Source organism: Agelaius phoeniceus, chromosome 8, assembly GCF_051311805.1.
Source record: "Agelaius phoeniceus isolate bAgePho1 chromosome 8, bAgePho1.hap1, whole genome shotgun sequence".
Taxonomy (NCBI): Eukaryota; Metazoa; Chordata; class Aves; order Passeriformes; family Icteridae; genus Agelaius; species Agelaius phoeniceus.
Window position 1 is genome coordinate 34,487,379 of NC_135272.1, and position 18,837 is coordinate 34,506,215.

General features: G+C 38.6%; 1 protein-coding gene across 5 annotated transcripts; it reads right to left on the bottom strand.

Moving 5' to 3' along the window:
- Positions 1 to 1,579: 1,579 nt before the first annotated feature.
- Positions 1,580 to 18,837, bottom strand: OMA1 (OMA1 zinc metallopeptidase). 5 transcript variants are annotated; one of them, XM_054638332.2, is made up of 9 exons: positions 18,420 to 18,833; positions 17,094 to 17,625; positions 16,492 to 16,720; positions 15,836 to 16,009; positions 15,642 to 15,749; positions 14,290 to 14,418; positions 10,925 to 10,999; positions 9,114 to 9,263; positions 1,580 to 2,987 (listed from the first exon to the last, which is right to left on the bottom strand). In XM_054638332.2, exons 2-9 carry the CDS (start codon positions 17,603 to 17,605, stop codon positions 2,769 to 2,771), a joined length of 1,596 nt encoding a protein of 531 aa, XP_054494307.2. In that variant the 5' UTR covers positions 17,606 to 17,625; positions 18,420 to 18,833; the 3' UTR covers positions 1,580 to 2,768. The 5 variants fall into 5 exon arrangements, with proteins under 5 accessions (XP_054494307.2, XP_077038697.1, XP_077038696.1 ...); XM_077182582.1 differs by having other exon boundaries at positions 18,394 to 18,833; XM_077182581.1 differs by lacking the exon at positions 18,420 to 18,833 and adding an exon at positions 18,180 to 18,366.

Sequence of the window (18,837 nt, forward strand, 5' to 3'; positions counted from 1 at the left end):
AGATAATCAGAAGCTTGTAACCACAGTATTTTCCTAAGGGTATATTTTGAAATTATAATGATTAATAATATAATATTATAGTTTTTATATTAAGATACTATATATATTATTATATATGCCCACAGAACATTATTATATTTTCTTTGACTTTAAAAGTGAAATGTTTACTATGGAAGGCAACATTTTTGTAATTTTTTTGTTCAAGAAAGAAGAAAAAATGCTTTAGCAATATAGGCAGATGCACAATAGAGTATACAGTAAGAATTTAAGAAAAAAGTGGCCTCCAAGAGGCAGATGAACATAAGGCATTTTCTGTGTTGGACACAAGCAAAATAGAAAGGAGAAACCTTTTCCAAAGCACTTGAGAAAAATATTGGGGATGAATGAAAATGTAAATTAAAGCCTGAAATTTTCAGCATCCTACCTTATATGTAAAACTACACATTTGAAACAATTTAAACAGTATTTAAATATATAGTGTTCTAGTGCAGAGGCCTAATTCTTGTGTGTGTTGTGTGTGCACTTTTTATTTGGGTGTATATGTTTGTAAAAAGAGGGGTGAGTTTTATTAGATGAGTACACTTGGAAAAAATACATAATCTCCTTGTCAATCTAATATAAGGAATTACCCCTCCCTTGAAACCTTTTCTCTCACATCACCATCATCATGGTTACAAGACTATTTACTTACAAATCTTAAAAAAGCTCCCTTGGTGAACTTGAAAATTCCATCTCCTGCCTTCAACTGCAGTACTTCACTCACTTAAAACAGACAGCAGAAATATGAAATTTGTGTGTTTCATACTTCATCCTGAATGCCATAAAAACTCTTGTTTGCTCTCCTTAGTCCTACCAGACACAAGCATCCAGTTGCATGTCAAGCAGCAGCCCTGGATAACAAAACAAGCTCTGACACTGGAGCAAGAGAGAGGCAGCAGCGTTGGGGTTTTGGTGCTGCAGGATAAACTCTGAGGTCCACAGGGAAATCTAAATGGTGTATTTTTCTGTTTACCTTCAGGTGACAATGTCCAAATGCTGCAACACATCACTGAGCATCTGTTACAAAAACTCCTGTCACCAAGAATAAAAATGGATGGATGAATAATGGTCAGGCTGGACCTTCTGCCTCCTGCCAGCAGGATTGAGCAGAGATTTAAAAACAGCTTGTAAGCAATATGCAGCCAATCTAGACCTATATAATCAGACCTAGAATCATCAGCATTACACAGACATCAACTTACCTCTGAATACAGACAAGGGACTTGCTGGTGTTTCTCAGAGGACCCAGCTTCATTGACTGAAGTCATTGAAAGCATTACTTGTTTCACAATCTGTTTTTTCCAACTAAGTCACTGACAGCACTGAATTGGTTATTTTTTTCCTTCTTAAAAGCTTACATTCTGATTTAATTGAAGAAATATGATTAAAGTCTGCCCTTCTCCATATAAGAAAAGAATGTCTCAAAATAGGATAACCTGTAAAATATTCTGGATGTTTTCTTCAAGTAAGACACTACCATTTATGAAAGAGATTTTTGTTTTGATCAAATGAATAAAAAAAGCATAACAGCAAATACATCTCAACAGATGAAGGAACAAGATTTCCCTTTTTTATTTTAATTCACTGCCACCTCTTTCTACATCTTCCTGCAAGATCAACATTTCAGTATTTCCATCAACTGCAAAGCAAGGACAATTCAAACATGTGCAAACAGAGATTAACATGCTGGGTACAGTGGGTCACCAATCCTGAAAGGCAGAGCTTCACCTACATTGTCCATATTTTTCTCCAGGGTATAAAAAGTGTGGCTTCAAGGGGAAAGAGGGAGGGAGGGATGCTCAGCTTTAGATGCCAGTTTCCTGACAAGAAGTCACTTTCATGATAAAGTCATCTGCAAAAGCTGTGCAGTCAAGAAACCTTGTATTTGTCTCCTATGTAATATACTCCACATCAGCAATCATTTCCATCCAAATGGATATATCCAAATCTAATGCTGTGGCAGCAAAACTGCCCTCTGATGAGGCACCCTGATCATTTAAAAAAGACCAGAGGCATCTTTGTAAAGCATTTGGTGCTACATGATTCCTTCAGTGCTTCTTCCAGAAGGAAGGCTTCCCTGAAAATTATTTCACTCCTTTTTTTTAAACTGAACTTGGTGCAACCCTTTCAGGTTACTTTGAAGAAAAATGTTGAATCAATCCACATTCTAAAATGCCTCAGAAAGAAGCAAAATCCCAGCAGTAAATCCACCTAATTAAGAGAGGGTGTATCTAGCCCATAGCTATTATCGCTTCTCAGCTTAATATTTTTAAACAGCCTGGATGTGGAGCAGGCAGTAAGCTCTTCTCATTATTTCTCAAATGAAGCTGAGTAGATCTAACCCAAATTATGGCAAGATAAACCAGACAACTTAAGTGATGAAAATTATACTTTTCCCTCTGCTTTAGGGACGCTTCTGGCTCATCTGTCCTCTGATCAAGGTGAGCCTGATAAAGCTGAAAATTACACTGTGTGACTGGATTGTATGAGATTATCTTTCCCCTGAGAAGTGATTTATTTTAGTAACTCTTAATGAATAAGAAACTTTCTGCTCCAACACGCTGCTCTTCTTGTGTGGGCACGGTTCCTTATTGCTTTGAGTGAGAGATCACATAAAAGAAATGGAGAATCTGAGTGGCCACATCTTCTTCATGGTTCAAAGACAATTTTGTGTTATAAGATAGACCTTCAGGGACCACCAATTCCATAAAAAGTGAAAATTGATGTCATCAGTTCGTGGGTTTAACTGCAAAAGTCACTGGCATATCTTCCACTTTTTGAGTGTTAGGAAAGTCCAGTTTTGGTTTTGAGGGATCTTGCTTTGTAGAATTTGGGGGTCCTCGACCTTTAGATGATTCCAGGAGATGTTGCATGTTAAGTCTGAAAATAAGGCGAGGATCTGGTCCAGAAAGAGATGGGCAATTGCAGCTCTCTCTTATTTTAAGAGCCTGTGAACACATGGGAAAACAAATCAAATAGGAAAAACAAGAAAGGTTGCAGTCAGTGACTTTGGCTTTCCAGTCAGGTTTGCATTTGCACATTGGTTAGTGGAATAATGAGCCTGAATTGTTACTGAACAACTTCTCAACAGAAGCCAGGAAGCCTGTGACAAAATGGAGCAGTATGGTAAAACAATGGGAAGAATGAAGAGTGAAATTATTTTCTCACACCGTGATCTCCAAGGATGGATATTCTAAAAGGTACAACATAATTAAACAGGAAGTTCTCCAATGCTTTCTGTGATACTTGTCCACATCAGTACTTTTAATTTATATTCACATATAAATTAAACTTTTTGTAGCCCTTTCAGGCCACTTTGAAGAAAAATGTTGAATCAATCCATATTCTAAAATGCCTCAGAGAGAAGAAAAATCCCAGCAGGAAATCCACTTAATTAAGTGGGGGTACATCCAGCCCATAGCCCACAGCCACAGCCCACATACTGCACTCAGCTTCATATTTTTATATTTATATTTACATTCAAATGCAAATGAAAATGACTGCATCAAGGAAAAAAGGGCTCTGAATAATTTACTTCTTCAGATATGTTCTATTATTGAAGTAACTATACATAGATGTCTGACTCAAAAAAGGAGGGAAAATCTCCAATAACATAATGGACTTTTAACTGTTTGGCACAGAGATCCAGATGGTTCATCAGTATAGCTAAACTCCTGTTACTCAAGTGATCTCATCTCCAAGAAGCATTTGGAGTATTCCAAGTTTCCAAATATTACAAGAAAATAATGTCACAAGAAAACAATGTCTCTAGAATGTAACAATTTCTCTGGATAAAAAGACCAGCAGTAAGAGACCAAACTTTAAGTTAGTTCTGCTCACTGAGTCAGTGCCATTGCTTGCATTTGACAAGTAAAAAAATAGGGGCACAAAGGAGCCAGAGAATCTCCCAGAGAACCAAAATTCATTAGCACAAGCACATTCCCCCCAGATCATCCTGTCTGCCTGGCCACCTGAGAAAGGAATGGCATGGATGAATCTCACATCTCAAAGGCTCTGTGGAGAAATTGATACCAACCTGTTCAAAGTCAGCTGTTTCAAAGGATGCTTAAGTTGTGTTCATTGTCACAAAGCTGAACATACCTTAATTAGACCACACAAACTGGCAGCTCCTGTGTTTGGCACACAACAACTGATGAAGTGCTCTGTAAGCAGCTGTACACAGAACTACTGGGATCCATGGATCCTCATTTAATTAAGAAAAGTAGATCCTATGTATCATAAAGCAAAATATTACATGTAGAACTCTAGAACTCTAACTCTAGAGGGTTCTACATCTCCACTGAGCACTACTTTTTCAAGATCTGCAAAATGAAATACCAAGACCACAACAAGTCTGATGGTTACCATTAATCAATGGTCACTGTGGTATGGTCACATTTGTTCAATATTGGCCTCAATTAACAGCATAAACCATGGGCAGATTTACATCCAGCTCTGGTTTTAATACTTTTATAGAGATACCAGTTCAAATGTGCATTTTATTCCACTTCACTTCAAAATCATGGATTCCTGAAAAGCAATGGTCAGGGCTGTCCTGAGTGGTAGCCAGGAGCCTCCTGGCCAGTATTTGGGACTGTCAGCAGAAAACACATGCTGATTAATTTGGTCTAGATTGATTCATGAGGAGGAAGAAAAAACACAGTTTTCATAGCAATCCTAGCATTGCATTGTAGACAGAAGAGAAATTTTTAATCTGCTTTATATCCACTAGCTTTGTCTGAAATACCAAATCAAATATTCCAGTGTAGCTCTGCATAAGTATTTGCCCATCATTTTGAAACACTTTGATATTCTTCCATGGGAGGCACTGGAAACATCTCACTACAGCAGATTTTAAAATAGAAGAGCAGAGCTTCTTAACTCACTTTTATCTATAAGGAGGTTCCAAAACAAATTTCTCTTTTAACTTTACTACAGTGAACTGATAGAGTTTGCTGTAAAGGGCTAGAAACAAACAGAATTTAAAATTAACAAATGGTTTTGGAAAAAGACACATTCCAAAAATGTAGCAAGAGTTTCTCCAGTTGTTTCTTGCTGAAATGTAAAATTCAAATTACTGGATACACAAGTCTGGATTAGGCATGCAAATATTGTTCCTGTCCAAGTTTTTTAAAATATGACTAAAGCTTTCACAGCTTGTTTTTCTACAGCATTATTGTCCATGTAGTCACCAAATGTAACTGTGCTGCTGAACACTCTTCTGCTTCAGTGACCAATCCATTCCTAAACTGACATTTGTGATAAACCAAGAGTTTTCTCTTGTTCTCTTCTGGAACATAAACTGCTGCAAGACTGCATTAATGTCAAGCAGTGTTATTCAAGGCAAATGGGAATATAAAGATTGAGGCTGCATCCTGGAAAAGGCAACATAATCCTCTTTTAAACTAATTTAGCAATTTTGTATCTCTGGGTTTTCCTGTCTAAACAGTGCCTGACCTACTTCTATGGTTTCACTCACCTGAAGTCCCAACAGCAAAGATACAAACCAGTACTTCAGGGGAACATTTTTACCCTGTGGATGTCTGTGTTCTTGCTAGACATAGCTGAGCAAGGGGGGAGAAGGCAGCTATTCAACATCATCACCTCACATGCCACTGAAAAACTCCAGATACGGAAAGAAAAGCCAAGTTAACTTGTCATCTCCCTGCTCAGGACAGCTGTAACTACACATTCCAGTGAGGGCAGCCACCTGCCTGCTTATTGCTTCAGGAGATCCCAAATAAAACATCCAAACTCTTGCCTGTAAGTTACAAAGGTGAACCTGTTCTTCTTATTAATCCAATCAGAGTCATCTCCTGCAATGTTTGGGAGCAGGGAAGGCGGAAGAATTAGGCAGGTCTCCCTCATCCTATCACCTTCATGTAAATGTAAAGCTACCAGTAGAGGCAAATAGAAAAATAAGTAATTTTTAGCTCCCAGTATTAATCCTCCACACTGTCACAGACACCAGACTACCTGCTGGTCTCAAGCCCTTACAGTCTTAATGAATTGCAGTAAAAAGATGATTAAAGGAATTGACAGTCTTTACTGGATAGAGAAGAAAAGCAGCTTATACACAATGCTAATACATCCAACTTCCCACTGATGCTGGCATAGGAAAGAGAAATTGTGACAAAATATTTAATAACTTTTTAGGGAGGACAGAAATGCAGGTCAGTGATTTTTATTCTTGTTTCTATTTGATAGGGCTTAATTAACATATTCTAGTACTAGAATTAACTAGTAATGTTAATTTATGAAATAATGTTCACATGATAAGCAAAGGGCAAATATACCAACCTGCTTTTGAAAAGGAAGGAAAATAAATGTATCTCCCATGTCAAAAGGCAGCAGAGGAAAAAGTATTAACTACACAAAAATTAATAAAAATAATAAGCAGCCAATGTGGATTTGAAAAAAAACAGGTGTTGCCAAAGTAAATGAATTAACTTTTTTTGACAAGTTAACTGACCTAGCAAACAAGGCAAGCAGTGCAATTGATATATCCCAACCTATTATTAGTCTCTAAATGACCTCACCATGGCATTTCCACAAGAAAGTGGAAACAGAACTTTCAGTGAATCAAAAATGGAATCTGAGCCAACAACATGATGCTAAAAAAGCAAATGTCACATCAAGATGAATTTTTGTATCACAGGCAAGGCTCAGTAGATAACCTTCTGCTTTATTCAGTGTAGCTGAGGCTTCCACTGCTGTTTAGTGCTGCATTTGAACAGCACACTTGGAAACAGACACTGCCCCAAGTCAGAGAACATGAAAATGAAACATTGAACTTGACTAAAAGATTCTGTAGCTTCTCTCTGGCACTACACTCCCACAGTCTCTCCAGAACAATGATCATCTTCTCACCCTTAGACAAAATTCCTTTAAGATTTCTTTTTCTGAAAATAAAACACATCTCTCCAGCCTTCATGCAGGAATTCTAAGAGATTTCAGTTTCCTATTTAAGACTATACTCTGTTTTCCTGGTTTATTATCCTAACACCTCCCTGTCTGAGGGGAAAATACTTTCAAAACACAGCAAATCTTTTTTATTTGTTTTATTTCATTTCCAGGACAGCATCACTTTTTAACTGCTTATAGCTCTCTTGTGTACTGATTCCTCAGTGTGACTGTAGTTTCCAACTTGCTCAAAAAAACCAGATGTAACATCTTTAACACTCATTTGATTTGCTCTCAGTCTTTTAATGACTTGAAAGGGATCCCTGTGATAGTTCCCCTTTAATTTACACTTCCTGAGACTGTTCAGTCACCTCATTCAGATGTGACATTTCATTACCTGAAGAAAAATTCTCACTTTATATGATTGCATCTTATTGTGAACCTGCTTAAAAGTCTGTAGAGAAAGATTAGAGAAGTCCAAAATCTTGTCCCTCTTTGTCCCAGCTATAGTAGCTGGTCTAGTAAGAGATGTATTGTCCTGAAAACCATTTCAGCTCCAAAAAGAACAGCACATGAAACCAAATAATACTCATGATGGATCTGGCACTGAGTCTTAAGAAGTATCAGTTTCTTCACAGAGAGACACTAGAGATGAAAAGGCCTTTTTTGATAATCTGGCTTCTCTCCTGGGCTCTGAATATCTAATGGCAATTAATATATGGTAAACATTCTCTTGTAGAAAGCTCAAAGTACATGAACAATGAAACAAAAAGCTGATATTGAGCAACAATAAAAGCCTGGGATTCCCTTTCCATGCCTGAAATGCAGCCTGAAGGCAGCAGCTCCCACAAGAAGGGGAGTCAATGCTGCAGACAAGAAGCCTCCTCTACACATTTTCTTTCATCTTTATTCCAGTTTTGTAATGCCAACCTCACTTATCTTGTGAACTTGTTAAAAACAGGAAGCATTCAGCCCTAGTTTTCTCATCCTACTCCAAAGAATGTTTAAGGTAAAAGGCAAACAAAAACATCTCCCCTCAATTATCTTTGGGAAGATCTTCCCAGCCTTCACTGCTCTTGGAAGTGAGAGTAGCTGTAAAAAGATGGGGGCTGCCCCACCTGCTAAACCATGAGAGATGAGACAGAAATAAGAGTTCTACACAGTTGCTCAGTTATTTAACTTATTTGCTCAGGCCTGGGGTAGAACATAACAAGGAATTTATTTCATTACTTCTTTATAAGCCAGTCAACAACTACATGAAAATAAACGATCCTGAACCCTTTATGTTCAATCTAGCTAAAACTGAGGCTCCACAACAAAAATAATTTTCTATTCAGCTGCTCAAATGTGTTAGAAAATCCATCAAAAACCTTCTCCCAGCCTGCTTTTGCAAAGTACAAACTTTGTGTATATTAATTTGAAATATCCAGTCTAGCCACTCTCCAGCCTCCTATCCCTAATGCTGACTTTGATTTATGCCATCATTTAGAATATTTACTGTATTCATTCTCATCAAAGGATTCATGAAACTCTTTTTTTTCTCCTTTGAAGTCAGCAAACACCTCAACATTTTAGTGCTCCCTCTGCCAATAAATCTTCAAGTGTCTTTACAGTGTGGAACAGAGAAAGACTTAAAGTGTCAGAGTTTTAAAAAAAAGAGAATAGTTGGTTATAAAAGAGAGTATTTCCAAACACAGTTTAGCTTGCTGAAAAACAGTGTTGCAGTGGAGTGCTTTAACACTCTATTTTATTTTTTTATTTGCTACAAAAGCAAGAGAAGTCAAGACAATTTAGGGATCCAACTCAAAAACTGCCTTTCTAAAATGGCAAAAAAAATTAGAAAGAGTGGATGAGACCTGTGGCACTGTTACATCTATATCAAAATGCCATTCAAAAGAAAAAATTTTACACTTTGATCAGAAATCAGAAAAAACCCCAAACTGCATGGAATATAATTACATTTTATCTGTGCTATCTTCCTTTTGCTCATTTAATAAAACCTTTGAGGCTGAAAGCTTTGCAATGGAGAATTTCTGTAAGGATAAAGGTAAGCATGGTGTTATCAGAGTAAATTGGGAATCAATACCAAAGCAGCTAATTAATCAATTAATATCAAACTACTTCTGGCAAGTTCCCTAAGAGGAAAAGCCACGTCCCTGAGCCCTGCTCACCTCTGGGATGAGGCGGTCCAAGTGCTCAGCTCTGTTCTCATGGGAAGGGTGTGTGGAGAGCCACTCTGGCAGCTTGGGCTGCCCCTGCATGGCTTCTGCCAGCTCCATCTGCTGCCAGAAGACACTGCTGGCTCTGACATCCACACAAGCCTGGGAACAGAAGGGAAATAAAGCACCACTGGCTGTTTAAAGTAAGAAATACACAGTCTGATTGATACCGAATTACAAAAGACATCTTAAATTTTAAGTTTTTTAAGATTGTTTAGATGGTCCTTATACCTGCCAGGAAAAAGCTGTTCCAAAATGTCTAAAAGCAATAAAAAACTCATGCAGACACTGGATCTATTCCTTTTAACACCTGTGCTTTAAAAAACTTACATCTGAGTTAGGAAAATTCAACAGGAAGGAAAGGTTTACCATTTCTGCCCTATACTGGCTCTTTAAAAAAAGCTCAGTGCAAATTCAAAGCTGTATTTACTAGAACAAATTAATGATCTCCACAGATCTAGGCAAATTTAAGGAAGAAGTTGAGAGTCAAAATACAAGGTGATAATAAATCATACTTAAATATACCTAAAAATAACTGGAAATGCTTTTCTGTAATAGATTACACAGCCTTGCATGGGTGATCTGTGGAATCCATGACAATAAAACAGTACTTCTGTAGAATTCCTGACTCTCTTCAAGAAGTACATATTTAACCATAGAAAATCAGGGAACAGTAACTTTTAGAATTGCTTTTGTGTATCACCACAGACTTCTCTATTTTTAGGTTTAAGTATAAAAGAAAAATAAACAAGATTTCTTACACTGACCTTTATTAGCTAAGAAAAAAAAGGGACTAGTGGGCAGAAGATAAGAAAATTATTTCTTCCCATTCCCTCTCCCAGGAACAGATATGGTGCTTTATCCTTTGAATTGATTTATTTAAATCACTATTATAAAAAGGTTATCTGCACAACCAGAGAAATGCTCATATGTCACTTGACTAATTTCTTTCTGGTATGGCCCTACTTTTTCAGTATTAGAAAGCAGTGAGCACAAACACAGCAATTATATTTTTTTAACTGATTGTATGATTCCCTTAGACAACTTCAAATTACAAATGCAATTTTAATCCCAGAATCAAAGTTAATTTTTAGAACCCTTCCTTAAAGTAACATTAATAACTATTAAAAGGCAATTTTGCTAATGAAATATTAACACTAGATGGTGCTGCTCTCACTGGTATCTCACAAATAAGTCTATTGCACTTAGCCAGAAATCAAAGAGTTGGTTCAGTTCCTTTAATATAGAATTAAATTCCCCAGGGGGAAAAAAAGTAATTGAAAAAATAAACTATGAAAAAATGCTGAGTAGCTTCTGACCAAATTATTGTCTTGCTTCAGCAAAGCTGTATTGCTGTTATGGCTGTATTTCACTTAAATCTTTAAATCTTTACATATAATTAAATCCTAATTATGCAAGATCCCTATTTAGAGTTCTCCTCTTTACAAAGACATGGGGTTTTCTTTTAATAGCAACAAAATACACAGAAAGAAGACTGTGCAGGTAATGCACAACTTTACACACTTCAATGTTATTACAATGTTGTTATTATTATCCAATTAGCACAATGACTTTGTCTTTCCCTAACAACTCTTTTATTCCCCACCACTTCATGAAACTACATATCTTCAAAAACTTACCATTTACCTCCATATGAAGAATGAAACTCCCTCTGACTGTGACAGAAACTGAAAAAATGTCTGGTACTTATTTTTTTGCTAATTTTATTTTTATTGCTAATAAAACCAATCAGTTGTAGTTACCTTTGCAGCAAACTGAAGTCCCACCTTATCAGCTTCAGCCTCCAGGGTTCTGCTGTAGGGTCTATCAAACATGAACTGCAAAGAAACACATCAAAGTTTTGTTCCTGGGTCTGGAATGTGCACAAAGATAGAGCCTCAGAGCTGTGTTTTAAACCCCACTTCCTATGAGAAGGTTATCTATCTATCTAATGCTCACATTGCATGTGATCAGTATTCATTTTCTTATTGTAATCTCTAATTCCATTGTGTGTAACTCATTGATCCTGTATTCAGTTGAAATTCATTCTAATTAGTTATATTTTCATGGGAACTATCAGCAGCCAATCTCATTTTGCAGCAACTGAAAGCTAAATACCAACTTTTCACCAGAACTTTTTCACTTCACTCTTTTGCTGACATCAAGATTTCTCTTGCAGCAACTCTATGTAAAAAATTCCAGTGGTTCCCTAGACTTTAAGCATGGTATCACCTATTTCTTATGGCAAGCTGCCCACAATGCAGAAATCACTCCTTTGCCATGACTATCCCTAACACAAGCTGCAAATTGCCCTTGAGAAATCAAACTAGAAGACATAAAGCTGACCAAACTCCTCTCCCATTTTTCTAGAGCATTAACACACCCTAAGAGGCAGTGGTGGCTTTCTCAAATGTAATTCATGTAGATTTGGGCAGCCTTAGCCTAGTCTGGCATGTTATAGTAAATGCAAATCAGGGCTTGTTTCAACAGCCTGCTCCTGCAGAGATAAGAAACCTGTCACAACATCCTGGTTTAGTCATCCATTAGGAAATGTGAACTGAACAGGGGCAAATGTGCAAGGTTAGAGAAGAGAGAAAGGTCTATCAGCTCAGAAAGGTTCTATCAGCTCTTTATCTGTCAGAGAAATTTGTCCTCAGAAGTTTCAGGGGAAAAAACACCAAAACCAAAACTATGAACCACAAACCAATTTGAAATGAAGAGCACCTAAGAAGTGGTCCAGTCCCTGGAGTACATAAAGGTAACTGTAACTTATTGCTGCTTTCCAAAGTAGTTCTTCTTTCCTAAGTCAAAAATAGAAGCCAACCAAATCTGGTTTTAAAAGCCAAACATCTGGTTTAGAAGTAAGCAGAGATGAGGTCACTTTCTAAATTCCTAGTTTCTATGCAGACCTTAAACATTGCAATTATAAATACATATTTTTAAATCCTCTGATGATAAAGTAATTCCTTGAAGTGGAATACGTGTTTTTATTGCCTTGAAAAGTGCTCCAGGTCTGTTGGTGCACATATATTCACTAAACAGCAAAGAAACCCCTGGCTAGTCTGTCATATATTCCTGAAGCACCATTTTCTAGTTAGCCAGATAAGTGGTTTGATTAATTATTAAACACTTTTTAGACAGAGAAATGAAATTTGCAACCTACAAAAGAGTCCTGAGGTATCTAACATCCAGTAGTCATCAGCTACTGAAAAATGGAACTGTTTAAAAAATCTTTTGTGAATGTGCTAGAGTGAAAAATCGGAACTTCAAACTCTGATCTAAAATCCTTGTCAGAAATTTGACACAAAAAAAGACTAAATTGATTTTTCAATTTAATTATCAGAGCTGCCTGTGTATGTTGAAGAAAAGGGAGTTCCAGGGATGCTGACTGCCCAAAATCACCAGTTTTCACATGAAATACAGATCTTATGGTGTGAGGTGGACAAGAAAGGAATATGAAGTACTGCATCTGTACATACTGGTGTGTGGGGCATGAGTAAAACTCAGAGTCATGCTTGGTGTTCTTCCAAGAATAATTCCTAGGCTTTAGTTCCCATATAAAACAACTGCTGCTCTATAACAAAGCCAATATGTTTCAGTCCAGAAATACATGCTTAAGGAACAACACCAAATAAATGTAATAAGAAAAGTTAACAATTTATTTAAGGAAAGAAAATCCATTATCTTTGGGGGAAAAGCAGAACTGGAGCTCACATGCCCAAAGGCCTAAAAAGAATCACTGGGAAACACTTAAGAGTCAATAATAAAAAATACACAATAGTCACCAGGTCAAAAAGTCAAGCCTCTAAGGACAGAAGAGAAAAACAAATATTGAAACAGAAGCAAGTACCACAGCATGGCTCAAATAACCCTTTCACAGAATGGGATGCTAAAGCTTTAAAAAGCAAAATACAGTTATGGAAGAAGAGGAAGAGAAACATCCTGAAAAAATGTGCAGAACTTTCATGTAAGCACAACAGGCAAATCCTGAATGAGTGAAACAGACACTGCACTCCTGGGTGCCTAAAAAAACTCAGCTTCCTATTCAGCTGCCTTTGTCTATGGGATGAAAGCTTTGCAAGTATTTATCACTCCAACATTACTGAAGTTTGATCAGCCTTTTAAACCAGGACAGTACCCATAGATGATGTGTCCTTTGCACAGGATTCAGAGCTTAAACCCAGATTCCCTTTCACCTAAAGCCCAACTCCAACCCACGATGCCAAAATACCCATTCTGTGTGGAGAGGAGGAGATGCTGACAGGAGTTGAATCTTGCTGTCTAAATTATGAGCAGTCTCAGGATTCATTCACACTTTGTTTTTGCCAAATTCAGCTCTTCAAAATGCTGGCTAGAATTCATCAATGTATTGGTTTCTTAGCTACTTGTGCAAATATCCGAGCTCTTAAGAGATAATTTATGTTCAGAATCCACACATCTACCCATTAGCATAAGAACTACCAAAACAGATTGGTTATGTTTAATTTCATGTTTTTGAGGAACTGGGGGAAATCTCAGGAAAAGCACCAAATCAAGGAAACCAAAGAGATCTTTCACCTTAATTCAGATTCCAGTTTTATGATCTAAGCAAATTTCTATTTAAAAAAACCACACTTTTTAAAAAAATAAATGGATCAGTAACTGTCCAGAGAGTAAATTACACTGCTGAAGAAAACTGGCACCAGAAAGCCTCTGAATTTTACTTTGCTGAAATATTTGCTGGCTGAGAAGATTATTTTAGAAACTTGTACTATAGCATGGTTTATATAAAGGGTGTTTAGATTCTCGATTTTTTAATCTTGGAAACTATTCTTATCACTAGAAATATATTTGAAGAATTCCATATATTTTATTTGGTTTAGGAAGAATTTAATAACTACTTAAAATAAAAACATTGCATTTTACCATATACAACTTCAAAGGGCAAGTTACCTTTCTAAAAGACAATCATCTGTCTTAATTGGCAAGCAGGCTCCTGCAGCCTGTGCAACTAAATCCAGTCATTTAGGGAAATCTAAAGTTCTTCAACATGACAAATGAAAATCAGCAGCAACTAAAGCAGAATCAGATTTATAAAACAAGGAAATCCAAGGAAATCAGGAAGGACAATAGAAAATGTCAGTCTTACCTCCTGCAACTTGCTCTGAATCCACTGGCCAACAACTGCCAAACTATCACGAGGACAGATGGCCCAAATCATAGTGAGAAAGATGAGTGAGAGAAAATCCAAGAAGTGAACCAGGCTGGCTTTCTCTGCCTGCAAACAGAAATTGTCCCATTTTCATTCCTTACTGTCTGACATTTCTTTAGAACATTAACAGAATTTGGAAACACTTTAAATGTCACTGATTTTTTTTTTCCTGTGGAGCCACAGGAAGAGGGCAAGCACAACATTCCCTGCTTGTACCAAAACAAACAAACAAACAAACAAAAAATCCAGTTGGATACAAGGTACTTTCAGGCCAGAATTCACATAAGCTGTATTCAACTGGAACAAATACATTCTGCCTATCAGACCCTCAGAGAAACTCAAAGCTGGAGGTAGGATGAAGGCAACGAGCAGAAAAAGTTCTTCAGTAAAAAGGCCAGGAAACATCTCAGTGTGAATGCAAAATCTATAAAAGTACCTCAAAGACTGTTCTTTACATTAATTTGAGAAGAGATAACAAATCACTGAGAGAGGATCATCAATGGGATAAGGGAACAGTACACATAATGTACTTATCTTTTCTTTTCTGCTGCTTTCATTTAAATTCAGAATCCATGAGATTATTCTGTTTTCCAGAGCTCTATTTGACATTGCAACAAATTGATCAGAGCATTTACAAACAGGATCATGCAATACTTCTCACTGTGCCAGCTGGGTGACACCAGATGCCATACAAACAAGAGAAGTTCTTCTTTATTATCAGAAATATTTTTTAGAAGTTTAAAGGGTTAGTTGGCTGAACCAAGCCCAAGAAACCATGATGTGAACTGTTGCTCACCAAAATCATACAAGAACCAAGCTCTGGGTATTCCAGAATTTGACATTCTAAAACTGAGTGCTCCAATAATAACAGTATCGAGTATTTTAAGATACTTTTTAAAGGTGCATACACTTCTTCAGGTATTAACAATTATAGAAGTAACAGAGCTGCTGAGCACCTCCAGTTATTCATGTCTGTGCTGTAAGAGAGGGATCTGCAGACCAAGCTCTAAATGACTCTTGAAATTGAGTCATAATTTACCTGTACAACTGTGAATAAAACCCTGGCAGCCTTTGTGTTAACAGGGACCACCACAGGTCTTCTGACAGTTATTAAGTGCTACACAAATAATAAAGATCTACTGTAGCAGGCTACTCATTTCAAACTCAATTTTGCATTAATTAGATAGAGTCACACTGAAAACTTGGTTGGTAATGATAGGGAAAATCACAACTAGAGTAATTAGAATGAATAATTTAAGAATATTAGACAGCTTTCTTTTAAGACTTACTGCATGTTCCAGCACAGCATGAGCTATTTCATGTCCTAAAATAAATGACAGCTGATGAATATCAGAAACTGCATCCAGTAACCCAGTAAAAACAAACACTTGACCATTCTGTAAACAAAGAGAATAAAAATTAAGTGGGAGACATATCAAGTGCTGTTTCAACATTATTATTTTTTGTGTGGTGTACAACTTACTGGAAGCACAAAAGCATTTACACCTGGTTCATCCACCACGTGGATAACCCACTTGAGAGCTGAGACTTGGGGGATGTCCTTGTTGCTTTCAGACAAATGCCCAACAACTCTCTCCACAACCTGGTAGCGTGCATCTGTCTCAGGTAACATCTGACTTTTGAACTGCTCCATCCACTGAAAAAAAAAATTCATTGGTCCTAATTTTTAAGGTGGACAAATGTATACAAAACATGTGATTTGAAAATATCCTATACTTGTTCTCTTCTTGTCTCGTGTCTCTGACAGATGGGAATATGGATACATTTGGATATGGTTTATCAAGTTTCACTTTACAACAGGAAATCACAGAACTCAAAATCACAGGACAAGAAGTTACAAAAATTACAATGGACAAGAAATAGTTAAGAATGTTTGCTACATGCATGTTATATGCTTTGTAACCATTATGTGCTTCTGGTGGAAAGGGAATTCTAAAAAAGGACGAGGACAAGATGAGGAGGTAACAGATGAAGGGACTCCTCAGGGTTCTGAGCATGAAGTTCAAAACTCATCAAGGACACTACAAGGTTTGTTTGCCCATTTCATTAGCAGGACTATCTCATCACTAAAAAAGCAGCAATTTTTGAGTACTTTCAATTTCTTGTCTAAAATCTTACCATATCATATTCCATCTGTGACAGCTCCCTAAAATGCTCTTTGCCAAACACCAACAGTCGAGCACGGCCAGTGATGGGTGTCTCCTCCAAGTGGGTAAAATAAAACATGATAAATACAACTCCCAAGCTGCTGACACCCAGCAGGATCTTCCATTTGTTTTTTCTTGCACTTTCTTTGAAGAGTTCCCGTTTATTAGGAGGAAGTGCCTTCCACCAATTTCTTATGCTCCTGTGAGATACAAACAGCGTTAATTTAGGAGATATTTGAAAAGGAATTTGTTACTGTATTCTCTATTACAGCCTCATCTCATGTAGAAGCTTATGGGGGGTTATACTGTAACTGGCTTCCACTCCACTGTATTTCTTCCCTCCCACAGGGAAGGAATGCCCCTCAGTGTTTTGGTTCATCTCCCTCTACCACATGTAAATGAGAAGGAAAAGAGCAAAAAATACATCTAATACCTCTGATAATGGAAAAAAAAGACCCCTTGTTGAGCAAACTGTCAGTCAAACAAGACTACAAACACATCTGCCGTCCCTCCCCACACTCACACTTTGCATGATGGGTCTTGCACTGAAAGGAAAGTAACACAGTATTTTACCTGCCAAGAATGATGGCAAATAATTTCTGAGCTGGCTTCACAATAATCCAGAAAAGAGGAACTGGTGCAGCCTGAAGTGATGGTGATATGTGAAAAGACCTGTTGATCTGAATGTTCCAAGCAGCAAAGTGACGTGGGGGTTGTCCTACAGCACTGCTCAGGAGGGATGGGATCTTCTCCCCCAGTGCCTGAGAAGACTGGGAGAAAAACCTTCCTGAACTATGGTTTGCATTCCTGTACACTTCCTGTCCACTTGTATGTGGGACATCCAAAAGACATCTCAGTCCTTTACCAATCAAGTTTCTATAGGAGTCAGGGTTTCCAGTCAAAAAACAGTTTCTAGTATTTCCACTCAAATCCAAGTTTTGGCATCTATTTCTGTCACCCTGACTTCGGTACCATCCTGTGTAAGACCTAGAGAGATTATTGCACTTCCTCTGCTTCCACAAAGAAGCCAAATGAGACAAAATACAGTTTCTGCCTGACAGCTTTAGACCACAGATGATATTCATAACTTCTTTGGCTGGTTACCCTGAAAAAAAGAAAAAAAAAAAAAAAAGAGCAGACTGGTATTAAGAAGCCCACCCAAACAAGAAACTCTGCATCGTTATTTCATTTTCGCCTGAACAGACACTATGTATTAGTTTGTCAACATCTGCATTGCACAAGAAGAGGTCACAGTCACAACTGCATCCGGTTACAGTTGTAAGACATCCATCTGCTTCCGACTGTGAAAGATATCAGTATCTTGCATCACTGAGAATAAAACAAGGTGCGATTTATTTTTTTCCTTTCACTTGTATTACCACCAGATCAGAGTGACTGCAGGTGTCCCTTGCGGGTCATCACCTTTCTGCGCAAGGCTCCTGCCCCCCAGTGCCATTCCTATACATGAGGAAAACCAGGATTTTGATTTTGTGTCACAGGATCTGTGAACATATTGCTCGTACTTTACTCCTGGCCTAGAAACACAACACGGCCAAAGCAAGTGTCGGCCAGCCGGGAGCCTCTAGCTCACGGACATGGAAATGCCTTGGCACGGAACTGACCCAGGCCCTCCCGCCTGAGGGGCCCCGCCGCCCTCACTTTCACCCTCTGGCTCCGATCGCGGCCTCTCCTTCTCCCCCAGCCCCGCCACCCTGGGGGGTAACCGCGATTATCGTGACATGGGCTGATGCGAGGAGCCGGGAGTGGGGAATGAGGAAGACGAGTCACTCTGAGGCGCCCGCCCGGATAATGGCGGGCGGGGAGGCGGGGGACAGCTGCGGCCGCCTCACAGCTGCGCGTCCCAGGGACCGACCTCCTCCACCGGGCTCCCCTACTCACCACCGCGGGAGGCGGCGGCGGAGGGGCCGGACCGCGGAGCCGGTGTCGCTACAGGGCCGGGATGGAGAGCGGGAGACAGGACGGGCGCCGCGCCGCTGCAGCGGGGGGCCCGCGTCCCTTCCCTCAGGCGGGGCCGCCGCCGTTCCCGCCGCCGCCGCCGCTCCCCTCAGGCGGCGCCCGCCATTTTGTGGCAGCGCGGGGAGCAGGGGCGCCCCTCTTGAGGCGCAGAGCCCGTTCTCCTGCGTGCCGTAACTGTGGCTTTGCCCGCGGTGTTTCGTGTCACCTGGCTGCAAAATGTGGAATATGTCAGGATTATTTTAAATCAGCGTGTTCTTTGATGGAAGATCTTTGTATGTTTCAAGCCTAAATCAGCTTCCCCTAGTCAAAGACATCCGGGAACTGAGAAGGTTTAAGGATG